The following is a 20,564-nucleotide window of genomic DNA, read 5'->3' on the forward strand; positions in this document are numbered from 1 at the left end:
GGGACCCATCCTCATGGCCAGGCTCCTGCCTGTGCCCACAGACACGCAGGCCAGGGTGCGCGCAGGGGCAGAGGCGCAGGCAGCAGCTGCCGCCGGCCCCGCAGGCAGCGCCGCGCCCCCGCCCCGGCCCGGCCGGGCCCCAACCCGGACATCCGAGCCCGCCCAGGCCGCACTTTCGCTTTTGCACCGCGGGGCCGGGCGCGGGCAGGGCGGGCAGGGCTGCCCCGGGGCTGTGCCCGGGGGTGCGGGCAGCGGGAGCGGCGGGAGCAGCGGGCTCGGTGCTCCCTCGCCCGAGGAAGGAGAGCAGGGTGTCCGGCACAGGTACGGTGGGGGCAGCGGGACCGCGGCCGCTCTCCCGGGGCCGAGCCCGAGGGAGCCTTCGGCCCTGCCCCGTCCCGGCGCTGCCGGCGGGGGAGCGCTCGGCTCCAGCCCCGCTCGGCCCGGGGCTGCGCTGCTGCCGGCCAAGGGTCGTGGTGTCCCCACCGTGTCCCTGGGGGATGTGCGGGTCCCGGGAGAAGGGGAGCCCGGGAGGGGCTGGGAAGATGTGGCGGGGGCGGGCGGCCCGGGGCTGCCCTGGCACAGACCCTCCCTCCCCACAGCCCGGCCGGGATGCGGGCGCTGGGCTGGAGCGCGGCGGCCGTGCTGGGAGTGCTGGGAGTGGCCGCCTTCCTCCTGGTCCTGACCCCGGCCAAGGATGCTGCCCTTCCGACAAGGAGCAAAGTAGGTGCCGGTGGGACCTGGGGGAGCTTGGGAGTGACCATCAGCCCCTTTCCACCCCTAATCCTTCCATGAGCCCTGCCTTCCTCTCCGCTTGCCTGTAACCAGCACAGCTTTTCAGAGCTTAACCTAATCAATGTAGCACTGGGCAGATCAACCACCCCTCCTAAAACACAGTCCTACCTCCTTGTTAAAGAAAAGAGCAGCCCTTTTCCCGGGGCTGCTCTGTTTTCCACCCCAGACACTTTCTCTTCTCTGTTTTCAGTTGTCCAGAGCACGTGGTGGGTTTACATCTTTCCTTGCTTTCTGCTGACTTTTGCAGACTGTTAAAAAATAGTCAGGGTTTGTGGGATTTGCCACTTCCCAAGGTCTGGGAGCAGCTTTGGCAGCCTGAGCCCTTTGGGATGTACTGGATCCCCCCGCGCTGCAAATCACCCTGCTGACCTGCCCTCTTCCCTGTCTGAGCTGGAACTCCCTTGAATGGCTAAATCGGGGGGTGAGAGGTGGAGCGGGGCTGCTAAAGGGAGGATGGATGTTTAAAACTGTGCTGCTTGCATTCATGCACGGGAAGGCGAGAGTAGAACCTCTCAGAAACCCCCGTGGCATTTGGTGCAGCCCTGAGCATAATGTGACCCCGTGTCCCCTCTGCCTCCCCAGTACGGGCTGGTATTTGATGCCGGCTCCACGCACACGGCTCTTTACATCTACCGATGGCCTGTGGACAAGGAGAACGGCACCGGCATCGTCTCCCAGGTTGAAGCCTGCACCGTGTCTGGTGAGTGTGCCCACATGTGTCTGTCCCTGGGTAAGGAATTTGACTGCCAGTTACCTCAGTTCCCGGAGCCAGTGGTTGTGCATCAACTCACAGCATGGGATGCTGGATGTGCAGAGTTTGCTCCTTCTCCCATACAACTGCTTCCTTGACTTTTCTTCCAACAACAGCTCTTCACAGCTGCTTTCATAACATGCAGGTTCATGTTCCCATGGGGCCTCCTAAAACCTCTGCAGAAATCCCTAAACATTACTGGGTTTCTGCTGGTTTTTGTAAATGGTTCCAAACTGCTCTTTGGGTCAGCAGTTCCGTTTTTGGTATCTGTACGGCACCAAACACAGTGGAGTTTCGGGCTGTGACAGGGACATCTGGGAATTGCCAAGAAGATCCAGAGACCTCCTTGGCCATGGCAGTGGGAGGACACTCTGACTGGCACTGAGCTCGCTCCATCCCCGCTGCCCTCTTGCAGGACCCGGCATCTCCAGCTACGCAGATGACCCCGCTGGGGCTGGAGCCAGCCTGAAGCCCTGCCTGGACAGGGCCATGGAGATCGTCCCGGCAGAGCAGCAGCGGGACACCCCCACCTACCTGGGGGCCACAGCGGGGATGCGGCTGCTGAGGTAGCGGCCCTGCCCGGTGCCAACCACCTCCTCCCCCTGCCCCAGCAACCTTGTGATTGTGCATCGGAGCCGCTGCAGGGGGCTGGGACGGGGATGTGGGGACACGGGGGGCTGGGGACATGGGGGCCGGGGCACAGGGCACTGCTGCCCGCGCAGGCCACGGCGATGGGCAGAACATCCATGTCTGCATCCGCCGGGCTGTCCAAGGGATCTGCAGCTGTGCCCGTGGGGAAACCCCCAGCACCAGCCTGGCAGCAGCCCCAGGGCTGGATCAGCCTCCTGGGCCAGACTTGCCTGAACCTTCCCAGGCGCCCAGGCCGAGCCCGCAGGCTGCGGTTTAGGGAGAATCCCAGCCCAGCGGCCGAGGGATTTGTCGGCTGCAGGAGAGGCGCCGCGGGCAGGGCAGCGATGTGGGGGATGTGCCTGTCTCTGGGCAGCTCCACTCCTCGGCAGAAGGCGGCAGCCTCTTGCTGTTCGCCCTGCGCTGAAAGCTCCCCGGCCATCGGCTCCTGCACTGCATGGGGTTTATCTCCTTCCCTGCACAGGGAGCAGAACAGCACCAAGGCTGATCAGGTCTTCGCCGAGATCGCCAAGGCTGTTGGTGAGTACCCTGTGGACTTCCGCGGAGCTCGGATCCTGACGGGGAACGAGGAGGGTTCCTTTGGCTGGATCACCGTCAACTACCTGCTGGAGACCCTTGTCAAGGTGCGGGCTGGGGCACTGGGCAGAGAGTGTCCCCCTCCCTGCTGTGCCGTGGTCTGGGCTGTGGTTGCCCCATGCTGGGTCCCCCTGGGTGACTCCTGGTGTGGGGCAGTTCTCCTTCACAGGCCAGTGGACCCACCCACCGGCAGAAGATTCGGTGGGCGCTCTGGACCTCGGTGGGGCTTCAACCCAGATCACATTCCTTCCTGGGAGCACCATAGAAGACAGCAGCACAAGAGCCCTCCTTCGGCTGTACGGGACCAACTACTCCATTTACACCCACAGCTACCTCTGCTATGGGCAAAAGCAGGCCCTGAAGATGCTGGTGGCATCCTTACACCAGGTAACCAGCTCCAGCCTTTTGCTCCTCCACCGCAGCCTGAGCCCTGATCTCACCGCGCTGGGCCGGCGGGCGCTGGGCTGGGTGCCTTTGCGCAGCCCCCAGTGAGGATGGTGGGTACAACAGGGGCACCATGGCAGGAGCCATCCCAGGGGTGTCCCAGCTGCAGGGCAGGACTGAGCCCAGATGGAGATGGACACCCCAGAGCAGAACGCCTGGCCACGGCTGCTGCCAGGATGGTGGGGGCCCTTTTGCCCACCAGATCTGCGTCCCTGTCCAGACGGAGGGGCTGTGTCAGCTCGGCCATGGGGGGCTGGAAGGGGCCAGTCCTGGAGAGTAGAACCTGCTGGGTGCTGGGAGGTTGGGAAGACCCAGCGAGACTTTTTAGCACCAGTAAGGCAATGGATAAGTTGGTTTTGTGGGTAGAAATCCAAACATGCTGGTCTATAGCAGTAAGCACTGGGCATGGGAGAGTACAGGGAGGTGTTGTTGCTGCACAGGGGATACTAATATCTGTAGCTTGGCTGTGGGTAGGGGCTCAGCACTGGTTTGTGCTGGCTGGAATGGGCTAAAGACCATGGTGCAAAGAGAAATCAGTGTCTGCTTTGGTTTTGAATAAATGGCTTCTCAGCCTTGGCTCTGCCCTGAGTCTGGTGACCCTGCAGAGGAGGAGTGGGGACAAAATGGGTCCACATGCAGCACAGGGTACAAAACCACAAGGCCTTGGCCATGCGACTTGTCAGTGTCGCTGATCCCTGACCACAGTGGGGTCGTGCCATGCTTGTCGCCAGAATTCTGTGTCTGTGTCCCATGGATGAGACGCCATGGGTGGTGGCGCCAGCACGCCAGTGCCCTGCACCTGAGTGTGGGAACAGGGGCTGTCTGTGGGCTTTGTCTCCTTTCCATCCTCATCCTCAGTGCCAGGGTGATGCTAATGGCTCCTGCTCTCTCCAGGGCAACCTGTCTTCCCAGCACATATCACACCCCTGCTACCCCAACGGATACCAGGAGAATGTCACCACAGCAGAACTCTACAACAGTCCCTGTATCCATGCACCAAACACATCCAGCCCTGCGCAGGTCCTCACGGTGACGGGGACAGGGGACCCAGGGGCGTGCAGCATCGCTGTCCGGAAACTCTTCAACGTCAGCTGTGGGGCCAACAGGACGTGCGGGTTCAACGGGGTTTATCAGCCGCCCGTGCGGGGACAGTTCTTTGTAAGGAGCCTCCGTCGGTGTGGCTGTGGTGGGGGTGTGGGGTTTTGGGGCACCAGGGGCTGGCCAGGACCCCGGGAAAACTGCTGTAGGAGGAAAGTGTGAACAGTGCCAGCCCTGAAAGCTGGAACATGCCTGGCGCACGGAGACAGGCAGGGTGCTCCCCAGCCTGCCAGGCAGACCCTGGCCTCTTGTCACAGCACCAGCCTCTGTCGCTGTGGGGAGCAGCCCCAGGGCTCCCTCCCAGCAGGTCAGCCCACATCACCCTGCGGTGCTGAGGAGTGGCCTTGGGGACCCCTGCGGAGCAGCCAGAGGGACGGCCCGGGGGTGGCAGTGCCCTGGGTGCTTCACTAACCTGCTGCCTTTGCTCTTGAACACCCACAGGCCTTTTCAGGGCTTTATTACAACCTTCACTTTCTGAACCTGACTGGAGTGCAGTCCCTGGGCGCAGTCAATGCCTCTATCTGGCAATTCTGCAACAGCAGCTGGGAGAAGGTGAGATCCCACCTAGGAGATCCCAGCCCCTGCCCATGTTTTGCCTGAGGGCTCATGCACAGCTCATCCTCTGCTGCACAGAGATCTCTGGGCAGGCAGAGCTGGGGGAGCAGCCTGCAGCCGCCTGGCCCCTCCTTGCCCCCCAAGCCCAGGCACTGCCCGTCTTTGCTCCCAGCTGCACCGTGGGGCCGTTACCTGCCCCAAGCTCTGCTCTGTGCCAGCAGCCCCTCTGCTCTTCCACCGCTGCAGGTGCGGAAGGAGTTCCCCACCATGAACAGGACGCACCTTCGCGACACCTGTGCAGCCAGCGCCTACACCCTCAGCCTTCTCCTGCAAGGCTACAAATTCAGTGACACAACATGGCCTAACATCCACTTTGTCCAGCAGGTAGGAGAGTGGTTGGCAGCCCCCAGCTTCCACTTTGTGCCGTGAAATGGCGGTGCCCACCTTGCCCCTGCCTGAGTGGGGATCAGGGGGTGCAGGGGGAGCCAGTGTCCCTGCTCATGGCAGGAGTGGCACTGGATGAGCTGGGAAAGTCCCTTCAACACAAACTATACTATGATTCTATGATTCTGTGACCTGGGGGTGCAACAGCAAAGGTCTTGTCTAGCTCTCTGGCTTGCCTGGTACCTTGTAACCTCTGTTCCTTTTTGTCTACGCAGGTCGCTAATGTAGACGTGGGCTGGACTCTGGGCTACATGCTCAATCTCACCAACATGATTCCCTCAGAGACTCCCCAGAGAGTCGTAGGGCTCCAGAGAAGCAACTGGATTGCAGTCACAGTTTTACTGGCCGTCATGCTCATCCTCATCTTCTGCCTGCTCACAGTCACGTGCTGCCAGAAAAACGTCTCTGGTTATGAGAGGGTTTAGCAGCACTGGCTGCAGAGGCTGCTGGAGCCACTTAGCCCTGCTGCTGCTCTGGTGTGAGGAGCTGCAGGTGGGGGAATTGTCCCCACCTGTCCAGGAGCTGGGGACTTGCAATGTGGGGCACCTGTGTCCTGGCCTGCTGAGCTGGAACCGGCACAGGCTTTAAAAAAATCCTCCCTGTAGCTGTGTGCTGTGTGGTTTTCCTTTCCCTTCGCTGCTGGTTGGAGATGCTGTAGGAGGGAGGTGGTGGTGGTGGTGGCGGCGGCGGCTGTGTGGGGCAGGGGCTCATTGCTGGGGACGTGGGGACCATAGTGACGCAGAGTGGCTGGAGATGGTGGGGCAGGGAGGGAGAAGGAGGATCCAGCAGCAATGTGATCATCACGGGGCTGGTTACAGCCGCAGCAGGACATGTCCTGACCCATCCCAGGACAAGCGTCTGTGTCACTCACGGCCAGCGCCAGCCGAGGGGCAGTGGTGCTGGGACTATGGGGAGGTGCTGGCCCAGGAGATGGGTCGGGGCTTTACCCAGGCGTGGGGAGCCCTGCGAGGTGGGGGTGGCAGCAGCCCCCTGCTCCGCTGCACGAGGCTCCTCTGGCCCTGCTGCACGCCACATCTGTGCCTGGCAGATGTCTCACCCTCCCTTTCCAACACACGGGGTGGTTTGGGAACATTGCCGGGACATGTCAGGGGCAGCTCCCAGGGCCCCCCTCATGTATCCAGGGAGTTCCCCTGGCAGGCAGTGGATGGGTGAGGTGGGACACCCTGGCTCTCGAGGACAAGGCCTGTCCCCGTGCCCTGCTGGCACTGCGAGGTCTCCAGGGCCATCTCCGGTAGCACTGAGCTGCGTTGACTCTCCCTCGAGTTCCCATCGTCATCACCAACCCTTATCTGAGAGACAAACAATAAAATCGTCACTGTACATGAGAAAAGTAATTGGCATTTCCCCATGTGCTGCCTTTTACAATGTTTTTTTGATGACGAGAGACACCTGCCTCTCTGCAGAAATGCCAAAGGTCGGCTCCTTGCTGCCAGCAGGCAAATGAGATGAATCATCCCCCAGGCAGATAACAAATGAGCAGAACAGAAAGCAAAGGCAGGAGCAGGGTTGGGGCAGGAGTAGCACCCTGCTGGAATCTCAGCCTGACAGCACCGTGTCCAGGCCTTCTGCTGGGGCCGCAGCCCCTGCCCTCCTCGGCCGCTCCACCATCCAGCTACCAGAGTGCTCAGGTGTGATTTGGGGAAAACAATTCCCATTGTGCAAGTGCAGCGAGATGGGGTCCTGAGGCAACCCCCCCATGTCCCATAGCTCTGCCAAGAACAATGCCCCATAGTGTAAGTGCATGGAAGGTGGGGAAACTGAGGCACAAGAGTGGTGAGACAATGCAGAGATACGCTCCTGGTGCTCTTGGAGTTCCTGATGTATGGGAACAGACTCGTTTCTGCCTGGGAAAGGTGGTGACCATCCGTCACTGCTGGCACGGGACTCAGCCCAAGCGAAATGGTACTAGAACGATACCGGCCAGAGAGTTCTGGATGCTCCAGAATATGAACTCAGGAATCCTAAGGGTGGCTACGGTGAACAAATACTGACTGAAGTAAACGATCTTGCGATCCTATAAACAGCGATCCCGCAGTGAGACCCTGTGAGCTCTCCTGGATCGTGGTGGGTTCATTCTCGAGGTGGGAGACCCTCAGAGACATCTCGCGATGAACCGCCGTTGTGAAGCCATGGGTGAGGACAGATTCCTCGAGTTTCAATCAATCACCCATTGAGGAATGGCAGTGCGTTGAAGAGAGCAATTTGCTTGAGATGGACATTTTATAGGTATACTTCCACCTATATTCTACATACATATGCACAAAGCTATAGGTTAGTGTGTATGAATATATTCAAACATCCATGGATTAATGTATGTGTGTGTTTATAGATTCATACATAAGCTTTTAATCATACCTGTGTGTGTCTGTATGTAAGTGTAACTTTCTATTTTGTGAGTACAGTGTGACCCTTGACATCAATGAATCTATAATCAAGTTGCTATTTTAATTATAACAAATTCCGTTGAATTCTTTTAAATAATTTTGTTAATCAGCTGTTAAGTGCTATTAGAAATAATGTATCTACCACAACCAATTTTAAAGTGCTGCTAAACCAAAACAGTGTTAACATTCCATTCTGTGATGTGATGGGACAATGTTGTCTCCAAGAAGATGATCAGGAACATGGATCCATTTACCCCAGAAGAAAAGAAAGACGATGATGAGATGAGATGATGATGAGATGAAGCCTCTGGGGAGGCACGGACCACGCTTCCAACTTTGGATGCTGTAGCTCTCTGAAAGGAGCTTGGAGCCAGGGGGGTCGGGCTCTGCTCCCCAGGAACAAGCGCCAGGAGCAGAGGAAACGGCCTCAAGTTGCACCAGGGGAGGTTGAGGTTGGATCTGGGAACAATTTCTTCCCCAAAGGGCTGTGGGGCATTGGAACAGGCTGCCCAGGGCAGTGCTGGAGTCACCGTCCCTGGGGGGTTGGACAGACGGACATGAGGTTCTCAGGGACGTGGGGCAGTGCCGGGGTGGGTAACAGTTGGACTTGATGATCTTGAGGGTCTCTTCCAACCAAAATGATTCCGTGATTCTATGATTCCATGATTTGCCTTCTGTCTCCAAGCCCATCAGAAAAGCCCAAACGCTGCACGCTCAGGAGAGCCAGCGGGTACCGCAGAGCCTGGCACATCCTCCCGCTGGCAGAGCTGCCAGGGACCTGCCTGCTGCTGGCCACCACGGCCAGAGCCAGCACTGCAGAAAGCACCACGTCACCATGTGCCTGCAGCCCTGCACCAACCATCCTGTTCCTGGGGAGTTCCGCCATGGCCAGGCTGGGTCTCCACAGCCCCACGTGTCAGCCGGTGGGATGGAGGCCACATCTACCAGGTGTAGTGGTGTCAGCAGGCAGACAGACATGGCTGAGGTTTCTGTGGTGTGTAGGCTGATCCCAGCAGGTCTCCACAGATTGGAGCTCACTGGAAACCCCACATAGTGCCTGTCCGCATGGTGGGGCCAGTCCCATGGGAGGTCAGACCTGAGTTTTTCGGTGCCATAGAGGTTAATGTTCTCAGTGTCATTGACCCAGCCTCAGGCTGCCAGTCCTGCAGGTAGGAGTACAGGGTACCCCAGCACAGATGACCCTCCAGCCCTGATGACACTTGGCAGGCTCCAAAACGCTGCCAGGCTCCTACACCCACAAGAGCAGAAGCAGAGCAACAATCCCCATGGCAAGTGTGAGGATGATGAAGGTGATGGCTGCAGCCCACAGGGAAGGAACGTGCCCCTTGACTTGTGCTGGAGCCTCTGCTGGGATCATGTTGGTGAGGTTCAGCATGTAGCCCAGCGTCCAGCCGACGTCGGCACTCCCCGCCTGCCCAAGGAGAGAGGGGACAATGAGTTATCACTGCAGGGGAGCCACAGTGATGGCACAGGGCCGCCTACTCCTGCACGGCCCCAGCGGGGTGCAGAAGCTGCCCCCACACGCAGTGCCACGCTGGGATGGGGGCAGGCAGGGCTGTCTGCACCCCGGTTCTCACAACACCCCGTGTGGGCAGCCGGCTCTTCTCCCCAGCACTGCCCCTGCAAGGGCAAGTGCTGAGTCCTGCACTTGCGTCACAACAAACCCAGGCAGCTCTACAGGCTCAGGGAAGAGTGACTGGAAAGCTGCCTGGCAGAAAAGGACTTCGGGGTGTTGGTGACAGTGGCTGAACATGAGCCAGTGTGTGCCCAGGTGGCCAAGAAGCCACCAGCATCCTGGCTGGTACCAGGAACAGTGTGGCCAGCAGGACCAGAGCAGAGATTGTCCTCCTCTACTAGGCACTGCTGAGGCCCCACTTCAAATCCTGGGGTCAGTTTTGGGGCCCTCACACCAAGAAAGGCCTTGAGGTGCTGGAGCGAGTGGAGAGGAGGGAACGGAGCTGGTGAGGGGCTGGAGCACAAGTGTAATGGAGCGGCTGAGGGACCTGGGGGGTTCAGCTGGAGAACAGGAGCTGAGGGGAGACCTTCTGATCTCTGAACTGCCTGAAAGGAGCTTGGAGCCAGGGGAGGTCGGGCTCTGCTCCCCAGGAACAAGCGCCAGGAGCAGAGGAAACGGCCTCAAGTTGTGCCAGGGGAGGTTGAGGTTGGATCTGGGGAACAATTTCTTCCCCAAAGGGCTGTGGGACATTGGAACAGGCTGCCCAGGGCAGTGCTGGAGTCACCATCCCTGGAGGGTTGGACAGATGGACATGAAGTTCTCAGGGACATGGGTTAATGCCAGGAGTGGGTTATGGTTGGACTCAGTGATCTTGAGAGTCTCTTCCAACCAAAATGATTCAGTGATTCTATGGTGCTCCTGCCCGCAGGGTGGGTTTGCTGCCTACCTTCATCTGGAAGAAGATGCTGTTCCAGCTGGTCTCATTGAACTTGTAGGCGTCGAGGAGGAGTGTGAGGATGTAGTTGGCGTTGGCGCAGTATTTAGGCAGTCGCTCAGCATTCTCTTCAGGGTAACTAGATGACAGCTGGGGTGGGGACGTGTTTGGGGAGGAAGGGAAGTTATTTGCAGGCCATTCCCATGCCGGGACAATGCGCTGGTGGGTGCTGTATGAGGCACCACGCTACACAGCCACCAGCATTCAGAACAAGACTCCTGGACCAGGCAGGTATTTTACACCTGACCACACAGGTCTGTCCTGTAGGTATTTTAGACCTGTCTTCCTCCTTTGAGGAGAATTTACACTCCATGTGAAAACAGACATACAGGAGCTCCTTCTGCTGCAGATTCTCCCATCTCAGCCTCCTCGTGCAATGAGTTCCTGCTCTCTGCTCCATGGTGGTCTCAGCACATCTTATCTGTCCCCATTTGACTCATCCCCAGTGTGGTGCCAGCTGCTGGCTCTCCTCTCAGCATCCTCCAGTGCTACAGACCCACCTCCATCCCCAGCCCCTGTGCTGAGGTTTTGCCGCCTTCACCTGCCCTGGCTGCCTCTTCCCATGTTGCATGAGCAAGGAGGGTCCCCAAGGGTGGGTGCAGGAAGGTCCTGGCTCCCACACGGAGCTCAGGGACAGCTCTGCTGTGTCAGGCACAGCTCTGCAACCAGGAGCCTTGTCCTGAAGGGGTCCCCGCTCCTCCTCCCCCACCCCAAGACTCCCCCACAGCCTCCCATCATGGGGAAACGTACATCTGCCCAGCTTCTGCTGCAGAAATGCTCGATGGTCGCCCTGACAGTGGCCAGCGGCTGCCTCTCGGTCAGGTTGAGAAACTTGAAGTTGTAGTAAAAGGCAGAGAAGGCCTGAAAGGCAAGAGGCAGAAATGTCATTGAGCTGCAGTGAAGAACGCCCCCCGGCAGCTGCCTCTGTCTCCCTTGATACAAGAGATGGGGTTTGTCCTTCCCTGGGTTTGTCCCTCCACCATATAGTCCCAGGGGGTCATTGTCCATGTCCCACCAGAGATAAAGGGCTGGAGGTGCAGTTGCTACAGCAGCACATGGAGCACAGGCAGAGCCTGAAGGCTACTCACTAAGCTGTTTGTTTTACTGAGAACTTGACTAAGCAGCTGTTTTATTAACGTGATCCCATTTTTGGAGATCTGGCTGGAAAGCCAGATGCCAGCAATCCCTGGTGAGTCCTAGGGCAGTGCTCATTTGGGAGCTTCTTCCCCTGCTTCTGCTGCAGGGAGGTGACAGCGCCATGGGGCACATGGGGACGCCACAGCAGCTGGGGACATGCTGTGCTGGGGAGGTGGGAGGATGGGATTTGCCTTACGATGAACGGCCCGCTGACCGGGGGCTGGTAGATGCCGTCGAAGGTGCAGTCCTGTCTCTGGCCGCACGCCGAGAAGTTGAACAGCTTCTTGACGGCAGCCAGGCAGCCGCTGGCATCGCCCCTGCCCTCCAGGGTCACGTTCCTGTCGCCGAGGGCCAGGCGTGGGTCGCTCTGGTTCGTGCAGGGGCTGGTGTGGAAGGAAGACAGCGAGACGGTTTCATTGTAGTCTTTTGGGTAGCACGGGTGATCGACTCGCGTGCTGGAGGACGACTCCTGGGAACAGTAAAATCGCAGCTGCAGCCGCCTCCTGACCCTCTCGGTGGCCGTGCCGGGCGGCAGGACCCACCCCAGAGCCACAGGCACATCTCCCACCTCCCCAGCACCTTCTCCTGCTGTGACCCTGCTCTTGTCGGCCACCTGCAGTCCCAGCCTGAGCTCAACACTAATTCTCACTCTGCTTTGTGTCATTCCCTCTCCCACAGAGACAGACCAACTTCACGAACTCAGCATGTCTCTCCCCTGGCCAGCAGGACATGTCTGGGGCACGCAAAGCCCTCTCCAGCCCAGCTCCAGCTCCAGCCCCAGGCAGGGACACCGCCTGCCACCTTCCTGGCTGTGCAGCATGAGCAAGCAGCTTGCCAAGGCTGCTCCTCCTGGTAACACGCAGCTCCATGAAGACCCTCTTCTCCTCCGACATTCCAAAAAATGCCCTGAGAAAGATCTCTGGTCCACTTTTCTCAGGCCTGTGCAGTCACAGAGTAGTTGAGGTTTGGGAGGAGCTATAGCGGTACCTGTGCCAACCCACTCCATGACCAACTGGATCAGCCTGCCTTGTCCTGTCAGGTTCTGAATATCTCCAGAGAAGGCAACTCCACGGCATTTCTGGGCCATATTCCGATATTAGACCACTCTTATTGAGAAAAAGTTTTCTCCTGCATCTGGTCAGAAACTCTCATGTTCCACACGTCACCTCTTGTTCTGTCACTTTGTACCTTCAAGCAGAGCCTGGTCCTGCCTTTTCTACCCCCCGTGCAGGCAGCTGTACGCAGCCCGAAGATCTCTGCTGAGCCGCCCTTTTTGCTTCCCTTCTCCACATCCCATGCTCTAAAGGGTCTGTCCCTGCCCTCAGTTCCTGCTGATGGCTCTCTGGAAGAGAGCCTGTTCTTAATTAATGCATTAACAAGCCTGTGGTTGGCATCATGAGAGCAGAGTGCCATTACCCCCCAGCTCCCCTCTCACCGCAATTAATTCCTTTGCCAGGCGTTTCAGCATCTCGTTCTGCCCGTAGCAGAGGTAGCTCTGTGTGTAGATGTTGTAGTCATATCCGTACAGTGTGAGCTTGGAGGCTTCATTCCAGTTTATCACTGAACTCTTGGGCACAAAGCTGATTTGAGTGGATGCTCCTCCAAGATCCAGCGCTCCAAACATGTTGGCTGCCTCTGGATGAAGCCACGTGTGTGCTTTGGGGGAGTACTGCCGAAGAAAGACGGGAGGAAGAGGAGCAGTGCACAGCTGGTCTTAGCATGAGCAAAATCCTCATTCCATTGAAGTCAACAGGGTTTTGTCACTGAATTCAATGGATGTTCAATTCAACGTTTTCTGCAGGTGAGACTCCACTGTCTTTCCTGCCCAACCAGCCTGGCCATTTATTAGAGCCATTAAAAACAGAGATGGACCTGTCTGTTGGATGTGCAGCGTGCTGAGGGCTCACATGGCTCCGAGTCACCGGTCCCCAGACCAAAGTGCTGGTGGGGATGTGGCCCGGGGGGCTGCCCTTCCCGAAGAGCAGTTGCAGAGGTACAGACGGACAGAAACCGCCCGACGGTGCCGGCACCGCAGGGAGCTGTGGCAGTGCTGGGACAGAGCGTGCCAGGGAAGAGGTTTGGTTCAAGCTTTTTTCGGACCAGCACATTGAGCCAGATGTGGGGCCTCCCCGTCCCACCCAGAGATGGACCTTCCTAGGCAGCAAGGCCAAGCCTGGCAGAAACAAACTGGGCTGCATGGCCACCCTCGCCGTCCCCAGGAGATCCTGTGGCCACATGGTGTGGAGTTGTGCCCTCAGCTTTTACTAGGAACACCCCCATCCCTAATTTCTCCCCCCTTTCACTGCAGGCAAGCCAGAGGATAACCAGCTGCTCCCCACGGTCATTCCTGAAAGCCACGAACCCAGAACTTTCCTTGTGTGATCAGCAAGCTTCAGAAAAATCAGAAAAACTGTATCAGCAAAGGAGTGGGCGTTTCACCCTTCTCCCACCTTAGCGAAGGAGTCCAGCAGGTAGTTGATGGTGATCCAGCCATACGCCCCCTCCTCCTCTCCCGTGAGGATTCGAGCCCCTTTGAAAGCCACGGGGTACTCTCGCATGGTTTTAGCGACTTCGGCCAGGATTTGGTCTGCGGCTGAGCTGTTCTGTTCCCTAAGAAGGACTCAAAGGTCAGGACACATACCCAGCTACATCAGTACTCACAGGGAGCACAAGGGAACAGTCTGTTTCTTTCCCAGTTCCACATACTCCATTTTTTTTACAACAAGCAGTTTGTGTGAAATGATGTTTCTTGCTACATAACTTGTCAAAGCTGCTCATACAGCATAAACCCCAGCTGTCCAGACTTGGCATCACGATCCGGGAGGAACAGCAACTCTTCCCTGCAGTACAGCTTGATCCCAGTCACATAGAGCTCTGCCAGATCACCCCTCCCTAACAAAGTGTCTCCATAATGCTGGAGGCCCCAGCGGATTGTGCTGCAAAGCCCATGTTTGAACATCACCCACTGGCTGCACCAAAGCCAGGGCTGGCTTCTGAGCTCCAGTGGGTCTTTCGGGAAGGTGCCGGTCTGGTTTCGGACCTCTGGGTGAGGGAAGATGTCTCGGGGCTGCTTGTTTTGCTTGCCCTCTGAAGCGAGTAACCTTCAGGCTGTGACCCAGCTCCTTCCCAGGGAAGGGGTCTGATTGCCAGGGCACAGATATAAGTTTTGATATCTGTAACCATAAAACCAAGAGCCATGAAATGAAGCCTGGCATTTGTAGAGAGCTAATAGGGGCTGGTGAAAGGTGAAGGCAGGTCCTGCAGCACCTTGTTGCCTCCTAACTCTGTCTCGTTCCAACCCCAGCACCCATCCCTCTGGGCAGATGACACATCACCTGGTGCCATCTTAACTCCCTCATATTTAAAGAATAATAAAGAACAAGCAAAGAGCTCTGAGAAGCATTTCTTGCTTGGACCCAGGCTTGCAGCACCCTCCTGGGACATGGGGTTGCCAATGGACCTCTCTGAGCAGCCTCAGGTCCAATAGTTCACAGCAGCGCAGCCACTCCAGTGTCCCCACTGGGCTGTCTTGTCCCCATCCCCAGTTGCTCACAGCGGTATGAGAGCTGGGAGCTCCTGGCATCCCAGTCCCATGCAGGACATGGTGTCCTGGCAGTGGTCACTGCTCCGTCACCCCCACAACCCACAGCGATACCTCAGTAGCCTCATGCCTGCCGTTGCTCCGAGATACACTGGGACATCCCTCTGGTTTGAAGCAGGAACAATCTTCAGGGCTTTATCCAGGCACTCCCTTAGGGAATCACCAGCTTTTGGGGGATCGTTGGCATAGCTCGATATGCCTTTTCCTGGAAGAGACTCAGGCTGGGACAAGCTGAAGGGAACGGTTGGGGACAGGGATGTGGGAGCAAGAAGGCACAGAGCAGTGTGGTCTGTCACCTCTTAGCAACCAAGCATGCTTTTCCAGGGTCCCCTGAGATATGACTGACCCATGCTCACATTCCTGTCCTATGGATCCCCATGTCTCCCATGCTTTCAGCAGTGTCCCCAGCTCTGTGAGTGAGACCTTCCCCAGCCAGGACAGTAGCTTGGGTGGCTGGGGGCAGTCCAAGGTGGAGGAATGAAAATCCAGAGCAACACCAAAGTACGTCCATCCCACCAAGTGCGTGGGCACTACATGGTGCTGAGTGCCCTCCAACCATGAGCAAAGCCAGTGGGGAGTCAGGGACCACCCTGCCTGAAGCCGGACTCCCCACCGTGCCAGCAGTGCCAGCCCTACGGACAGAGCTGCCCAGTGTGCACAGGTCAGCAAGGGGGAGGCCAGGTCATCCCACCCACTCCACAAACCCATGGGGCAGCACCATGGCCGGGGGACACTGACCCTGGACATCACAGGACAAGCTCTGGCTGACCACGCCGGTGTCGTTCTTCTTGTCTGAATCCCACTCGTAGACAAACAGAGAGGTGTGGGATGAGCCTGCGTCAAACACCATCCCATACTGGAAGGAAAAACCATGACACCATCATCATCGTGGTGGTGGGAGGAGCAGCAGCACACCCCTGGCCCCACCACAGCCCTGCCAGGGTGGTCAGGCCAGAAGATGCCCCCAAAACCACCCCTGTAAGGCAGAGCTGTCTGCTCCGTGGCAGAGCAGAGTGGTGACAGTGCGTGGCCTCAGTGTGGGCATTGGTCACAGCGACCGAGGGACTTTTTGTTCCCTCCCCTGAAGTCCGTACAGCAACGCCAGCTCACACAAACATTTTATTGGTTGTTCCCTTGTGCTTTTTAAAAAAAAATTATTTCTTGCTCACATATATTTTTGTCTATGCTGGTCCAGGAGCACCCAGCCATGTGCCTCTCCCCATAAAGCCCCCATCTCACCCCAAAACCTCTTCCAGCAGCCGAGGTGGTTTGCTAAGCTGCAGGGGAGGGACGGGAAGCAGCTGCCATGCTCGTGCTGTGGTGTGAGTGGGGTGGGACAGGCTGGGGGGAGCTGGCAGGAGCCAAGCCATGGGGAATTGTGTCACCCTGCGGTGCAGCATCCTGGGAGGGCAGAGGGAGTGGGGCAGGGCTGTGCCCTCCGCATCTGCCCCAAAGTAAGCTCCTCAAAACATGTCAAACACTCAGCATGGTGGCTAGTTTCAGTGGAGGCTTCCATCCCTGACTTGGAGGTGACCAGGCTGTATTTCTTCTGCCTGCATCTTGAGACGGGAAGGAAACACCCACCCAGCTACTACAAGACAGGTCCTACCAAGTCCTCCTTCACCTCTTAACCCTGAAGATCAGCTGTTGTCTCTGAGAACCTGCCCAAGGTGACCAGTGTCTGCAGTGGTGCTCAGGGACCCCCTTTTGGGCTCACCTTGACTGTGGGTGGCAGGGTGACATCTTCGATCTTCACCAGGCTGAGAACAAGGGCAATGATGGAGAGTGCGACCAGCGCCCCAACGATGGCAGCAGAGAAGTGCTTCTTGTTAGTGAACATCACGGTGAAACCTCCTGCAAACTCAAACCCGGGAGAAAGGTGTTTGGACGTGGAGAGCTGGGAACACCAGGCAGCAAGAGCTGCCAGATCAGCTCCAAAGGCTGTCCCTGGGCTGGCAGTGTCTCCAGCTGTGTAACTCAGAAATCCTGGTGGATAATCGGATCTTTGCCTGCGAAAAGCAATATCAGGATAAAATAGCGGGGGGCTGGAGGAAGGAGGGGCTGGCGGCCCAGCCGCCTGGCACAGCCGTGATGGGATCAGATCTGTGCTCCAGGTCCTGCAACCCCTCCTGCCCGGGTCAGCACTACCAGGAAGGAGCAAAAGGAACGCTGCACCAAGCAGAGGAGGGCATGGGAAAGGTGATTTTATTTTACACGAAGTAAGTAAAGGTCAGCTCACCTGCCGGCACACCCAGAGCCGCGCACCCGGGGGGATCGCTCTGAGATGGTTTTTGAGTCCTTGCTCTGTGCTCCTCCACTGCCAGCAGCAAACCCACCTTGGACTCGTCTTTTATGTCCTTTGGAAGTGGATCTTACTTGAAAATCTTTTCCCCATTATTTTATCTCAGACCTTATCAGCCTTAGTCAAAACTCTTTAATATCTGTTCCCTCGTTTGTCTTACAGGTATATTTATCGCTCAGCTCAGCATCTTCCTGACACCTTATCTTTGGCCAATTAGTTCCTCCTCCTCATTTGAATGAAATCACACATAGGAGCCCTGCAGCAACTAGCACACACCTCTCCTGTTAACCCTTATCTCCCTGCTTCTTTGTACTTTGACACACACGCTCTCGTTTTTGTTCTCCCTTTGCTCTCACCAGTCTTAATATTTCCATTACGAGTCTCTACGAGGTCTATAAGAGGTGAGAGTGATATTTGCAGCATCCAATGCCCTGAAATCACACACAGAGTGGCAGGTGTCTTGATAATAAGTTTTATTACAACAAGAAGGAAAATCCCATCAGAGGAGGAGAAGGATGGCCCTACCAGGGGGATCTCAGCAACACTTGCTGAGCTTTGCCAGGGGTCACACAAGAAACCAAGAGGGCCAAGAAGTCTTCACGGCCCAGCTGGGACTGTGGTGACCCCTTTCCCATGTGTCACCCAGCTTCTGGTCCCTGCAGACCTGAGAACCCCAAGGAGAATCGTGTCAGTGAGGGGGGGCTCAGGTTCCTGCAGCCTCCAGCAACCTCCCATCTCTCTGGGCATGTGTTAGAGGCTCAGTGGCACAGACAGGGTGTCACAAACAGCCGCAGAGGGTGTCACATCCAGCACAGGGGGTGTCACATCCAGCCACAGGGGGTGTCACATCCAGCTGCAGAGCCCCAGCCCCCAGGACAGGGAAAGCTGGTGGATGCGGGAAGCTGCTCTCTCTGGGTGACACTGCAAAGCTGCTTCCTGCTGATTCAGCTCCTTGACAAGAGGCTTCCGAGGCTGTCACACGGGTGACGTGGATGAAAAGATTCAGTTCCCAGCTGCCTTCTCTCAGCTGAGTCAAACACAGTGATGCCAGAAGGGTAAAGGGTACTGGGGAGCACTCATTGCATGCGTCCTTCCTTCCCTGCGACTGGAGGGATGGTGGTTTCCGAGGTCCTGCTGTGTGCACGGAAATCAAAGCACCACCCTGCAGAACCAGGGCTGCGGTGGTCCCTGGGGGTTTCTGTCTCAGGTCACATATCTCTGCAGCTCGCACCAAGCTGGGTGCCTGTGCCGTGCCCTGCTGCAGGCCAGTCCCTCACCCCATGGCAATATCCTTAGTGTGGCTCCTGTGCTGGTGGGATGGACGGCTGGAGGCCAGAGGGTGCCGCCATCCCTGCATCCCCACCTCCACACAGCACACAACCTTTGGACTCAAATGGCTTCACTGCAAGGGGTCCAATGAGTGTCTGCTGCCTTCCCAGGTCTGGAAATCCCCCACTGTGGAGGGGTTTTGATAGATAAAGATCCGTTGCTGAATTAGTCAGGCTCAAAGGAACCTCAAGGCCGCTTCGGAGAGCTGAGAGCAGAGTCTGCTATGAGAAAGAGGGGCGTTCCTCAATCACCGGGGTCCTGGCATGGCATGAATCATCGGACGTATCATCAGTGAGACTCCAGAGCACGGACAGCCCACGAGACTCATTTAACGAACCCATGCTTGGAGCGTGACGCGTGATTAGAATATAGTTATGTATATAAGGAGACTTGTTTCTGTAATAAATGGCTTAGCGTGATTCACATTGAATCAACTTGTTTTGCTGAGTCCTTATCTCGCTCCTACACCCCACAGCAGCTGGGCCGGGGCTGTCCTGAGCCAAGGGACTCGTCCCCATGCAGGACACACAGCACTGACCAGCCCTGGTCCCTCCTGGCCCTGCAGCACCGTGGCTGTGTGCACCCAGAGCCCACCAAACCCTCTGGCTGCTGCCTCCAAACCTGGGCTGAGCAACTCAGCTTCAGTTTACTTTTTACTCAGTTTCCAGTTTACTTTTCCTGATTCTTCTATAGTAAATAAATAGTTCCAGAGGTGATGTGATAAAATCTTAATTTCCACTCACACCAGAAGGACAGGTAATGAATTCCTAGCTGGGAGGGAGCTGTGGTTTCCCTCAACTTGTGATGACTCCATCTGCTCTTCCCAGGCAGCGGGACTGTCTGAGCTGCTGTTTCTGTCTCCGTTCCCAGGAATTTGGGTCTCTTTGCCAGGCTCAGCCTTTTGGCAAACCTGCTGCCACCAGCCAGGTCAAGCCCAGTGGGGAACGGCCCTGGGCCACGTGAGCGCGAGGGCAGTGAAGGATGGACTTTGCTGGGACCAAGGTGACGCAGCAGTCCCTGGCCATAGTCCATGACAGGCTCTCCTGGGCTGTCCAAAGAAGCGGTGGATGGGAGGGCCCCGGGTCTGCATCCAGCCTGGAGCTCGTCCCAGTAGGAAACTGGGGTGAAGCTGGGGCCACATGCCAAATGCAACCTTTGCAATGCTTCCAGGTCCACCACTGCAGCCTCTGAGAGAAAAGGACCCCTCATGAATGTGCTGAGTGCGACAATGGCAGGTGGGGACATGTGCCATCACAGGGACACATGGCACCGTGGTCCCACCTGTGGTCTGTGTTCCCTCCTCAGGGATCTGGTCCCTCGAGGAGCTGTGTTCTCTCCAAGGGACCCTGGAGCAGCCCTGATGCTCGGGAACTGCAAGAGCCCTTGGTCACCCACCTTCCATGGACCTGGGCCTAGCAAGGGTGGCAGGACCAGACTCAGCCCAGCTCCTGGGATGGGCACAGCCCCAGAGGCTTGGAAATCGGGGCCGAGCTGCTCAGAGCACCCTGTGGACGCCACGGAGCAGAACACAGGCAACCACACCTGGTGGTACTTTGTTCACCAATGTTTGTGGCACACCAGTTCCTTTAACGTGGGCAGATGTGTCCGCTCCCCGCAGAGCAGCCGCACACGTCACAGCCGTGTCTGAGGCCAGGAGACATCCCCCATCCCTTCATCCAGCTTCTGGGGTCCTGAGCGTCCACCTTCCTCTAGGGAGGAAATGTGGATGTGCAAAAGCAGAAGAACCAGTTTCACCAGCACTTTCCTTGAGCAAACAGCCTGTCTGGGCGCCCGAGGGCTGGCAGGGCTCAGGGCAGAGCTGCGTTGGGGCTGTGCCTCAGCAGGAGGCATGTGGCACCGCTGGGTCTGGGCTCAAAGAAACTCGGGCACTCCTCCGCCTGCTGCCGCTCTCCCTGTCCCCGAAACCAGCGCGAGCTGCAGACTCTGAGCTGCCTGCCCCGGGGGGACCAGGAACCCCCATTGTCCCACCATTCCCTTTCCTGGAACCCAA

The 20,564-nt window shown here is 57.4% G+C and overlaps 2 protein-coding genes across 2 annotated transcripts; one reads left to right on the forward strand and one right to left on the reverse strand.

Annotated features, from left to right (window-relative positions):
• Nucleotides 1-269: 269 nt before the first annotated feature.
• On the forward strand, nucleotides 270-5,733 carry LOC308047318 (ectonucleoside triphosphate diphosphohydrolase 8-like; the record flags this gene model as incomplete). Its single annotated transcript, XM_080355733.1, has 10 exons — nucleotides 270-321; nucleotides 600-720; nucleotides 1,375-1,492; nucleotides 1,959-2,109; nucleotides 2,655-2,814; nucleotides 2,924-3,154; nucleotides 4,106-4,369; nucleotides 4,751-4,861; nucleotides 5,111-5,248; nucleotides 5,524-5,733. Exons 2-10 carry the CDS (start codon nucleotides 610-612, stop codon nucleotides 5,731-5,733), a joined length of 1,494 nt encoding a protein of 497 aa, XP_080211859.1. The 5' UTR covers nucleotides 270-321; nucleotides 600-609.
• A 3,229-nt stretch (nucleotides 5,734-8,962) lies between these two features.
• On the reverse strand, nucleotides 8,963-16,762 carry LOC308047319 (ectonucleoside triphosphate diphosphohydrolase 8-like; the record flags this gene model as incomplete). Its single annotated transcript, XM_080355734.1, has 9 exons — nucleotides 8,963-9,145; nucleotides 10,137-10,274; nucleotides 10,935-11,045; nucleotides 11,518-11,790; nucleotides 12,757-12,990; nucleotides 13,772-13,931; nucleotides 14,977-15,127; nucleotides 15,661-15,778; nucleotides 16,640-16,762. The coding sequence occupies 9 exons, from the start codon at nucleotides 16,760-16,762 to the stop codon at nucleotides 8,963-8,965; spliced, it is 1,491 nt and encodes a 496-aa protein (XP_080211860.1).
• Between the last annotated feature and the right edge of the window lie 3,802 nt (nucleotides 16,763-20,564).

The sequence above is a fragment of the Nesoenas mayeri genome, assembly GCF_963082525.1.
Source record: "Nesoenas mayeri genome assembly, chromosome: 18".
Classification (NCBI taxonomy): Eukaryota; Metazoa; Chordata; class Aves; order Columbiformes; family Columbidae; genus Nesoenas; species Nesoenas mayeri.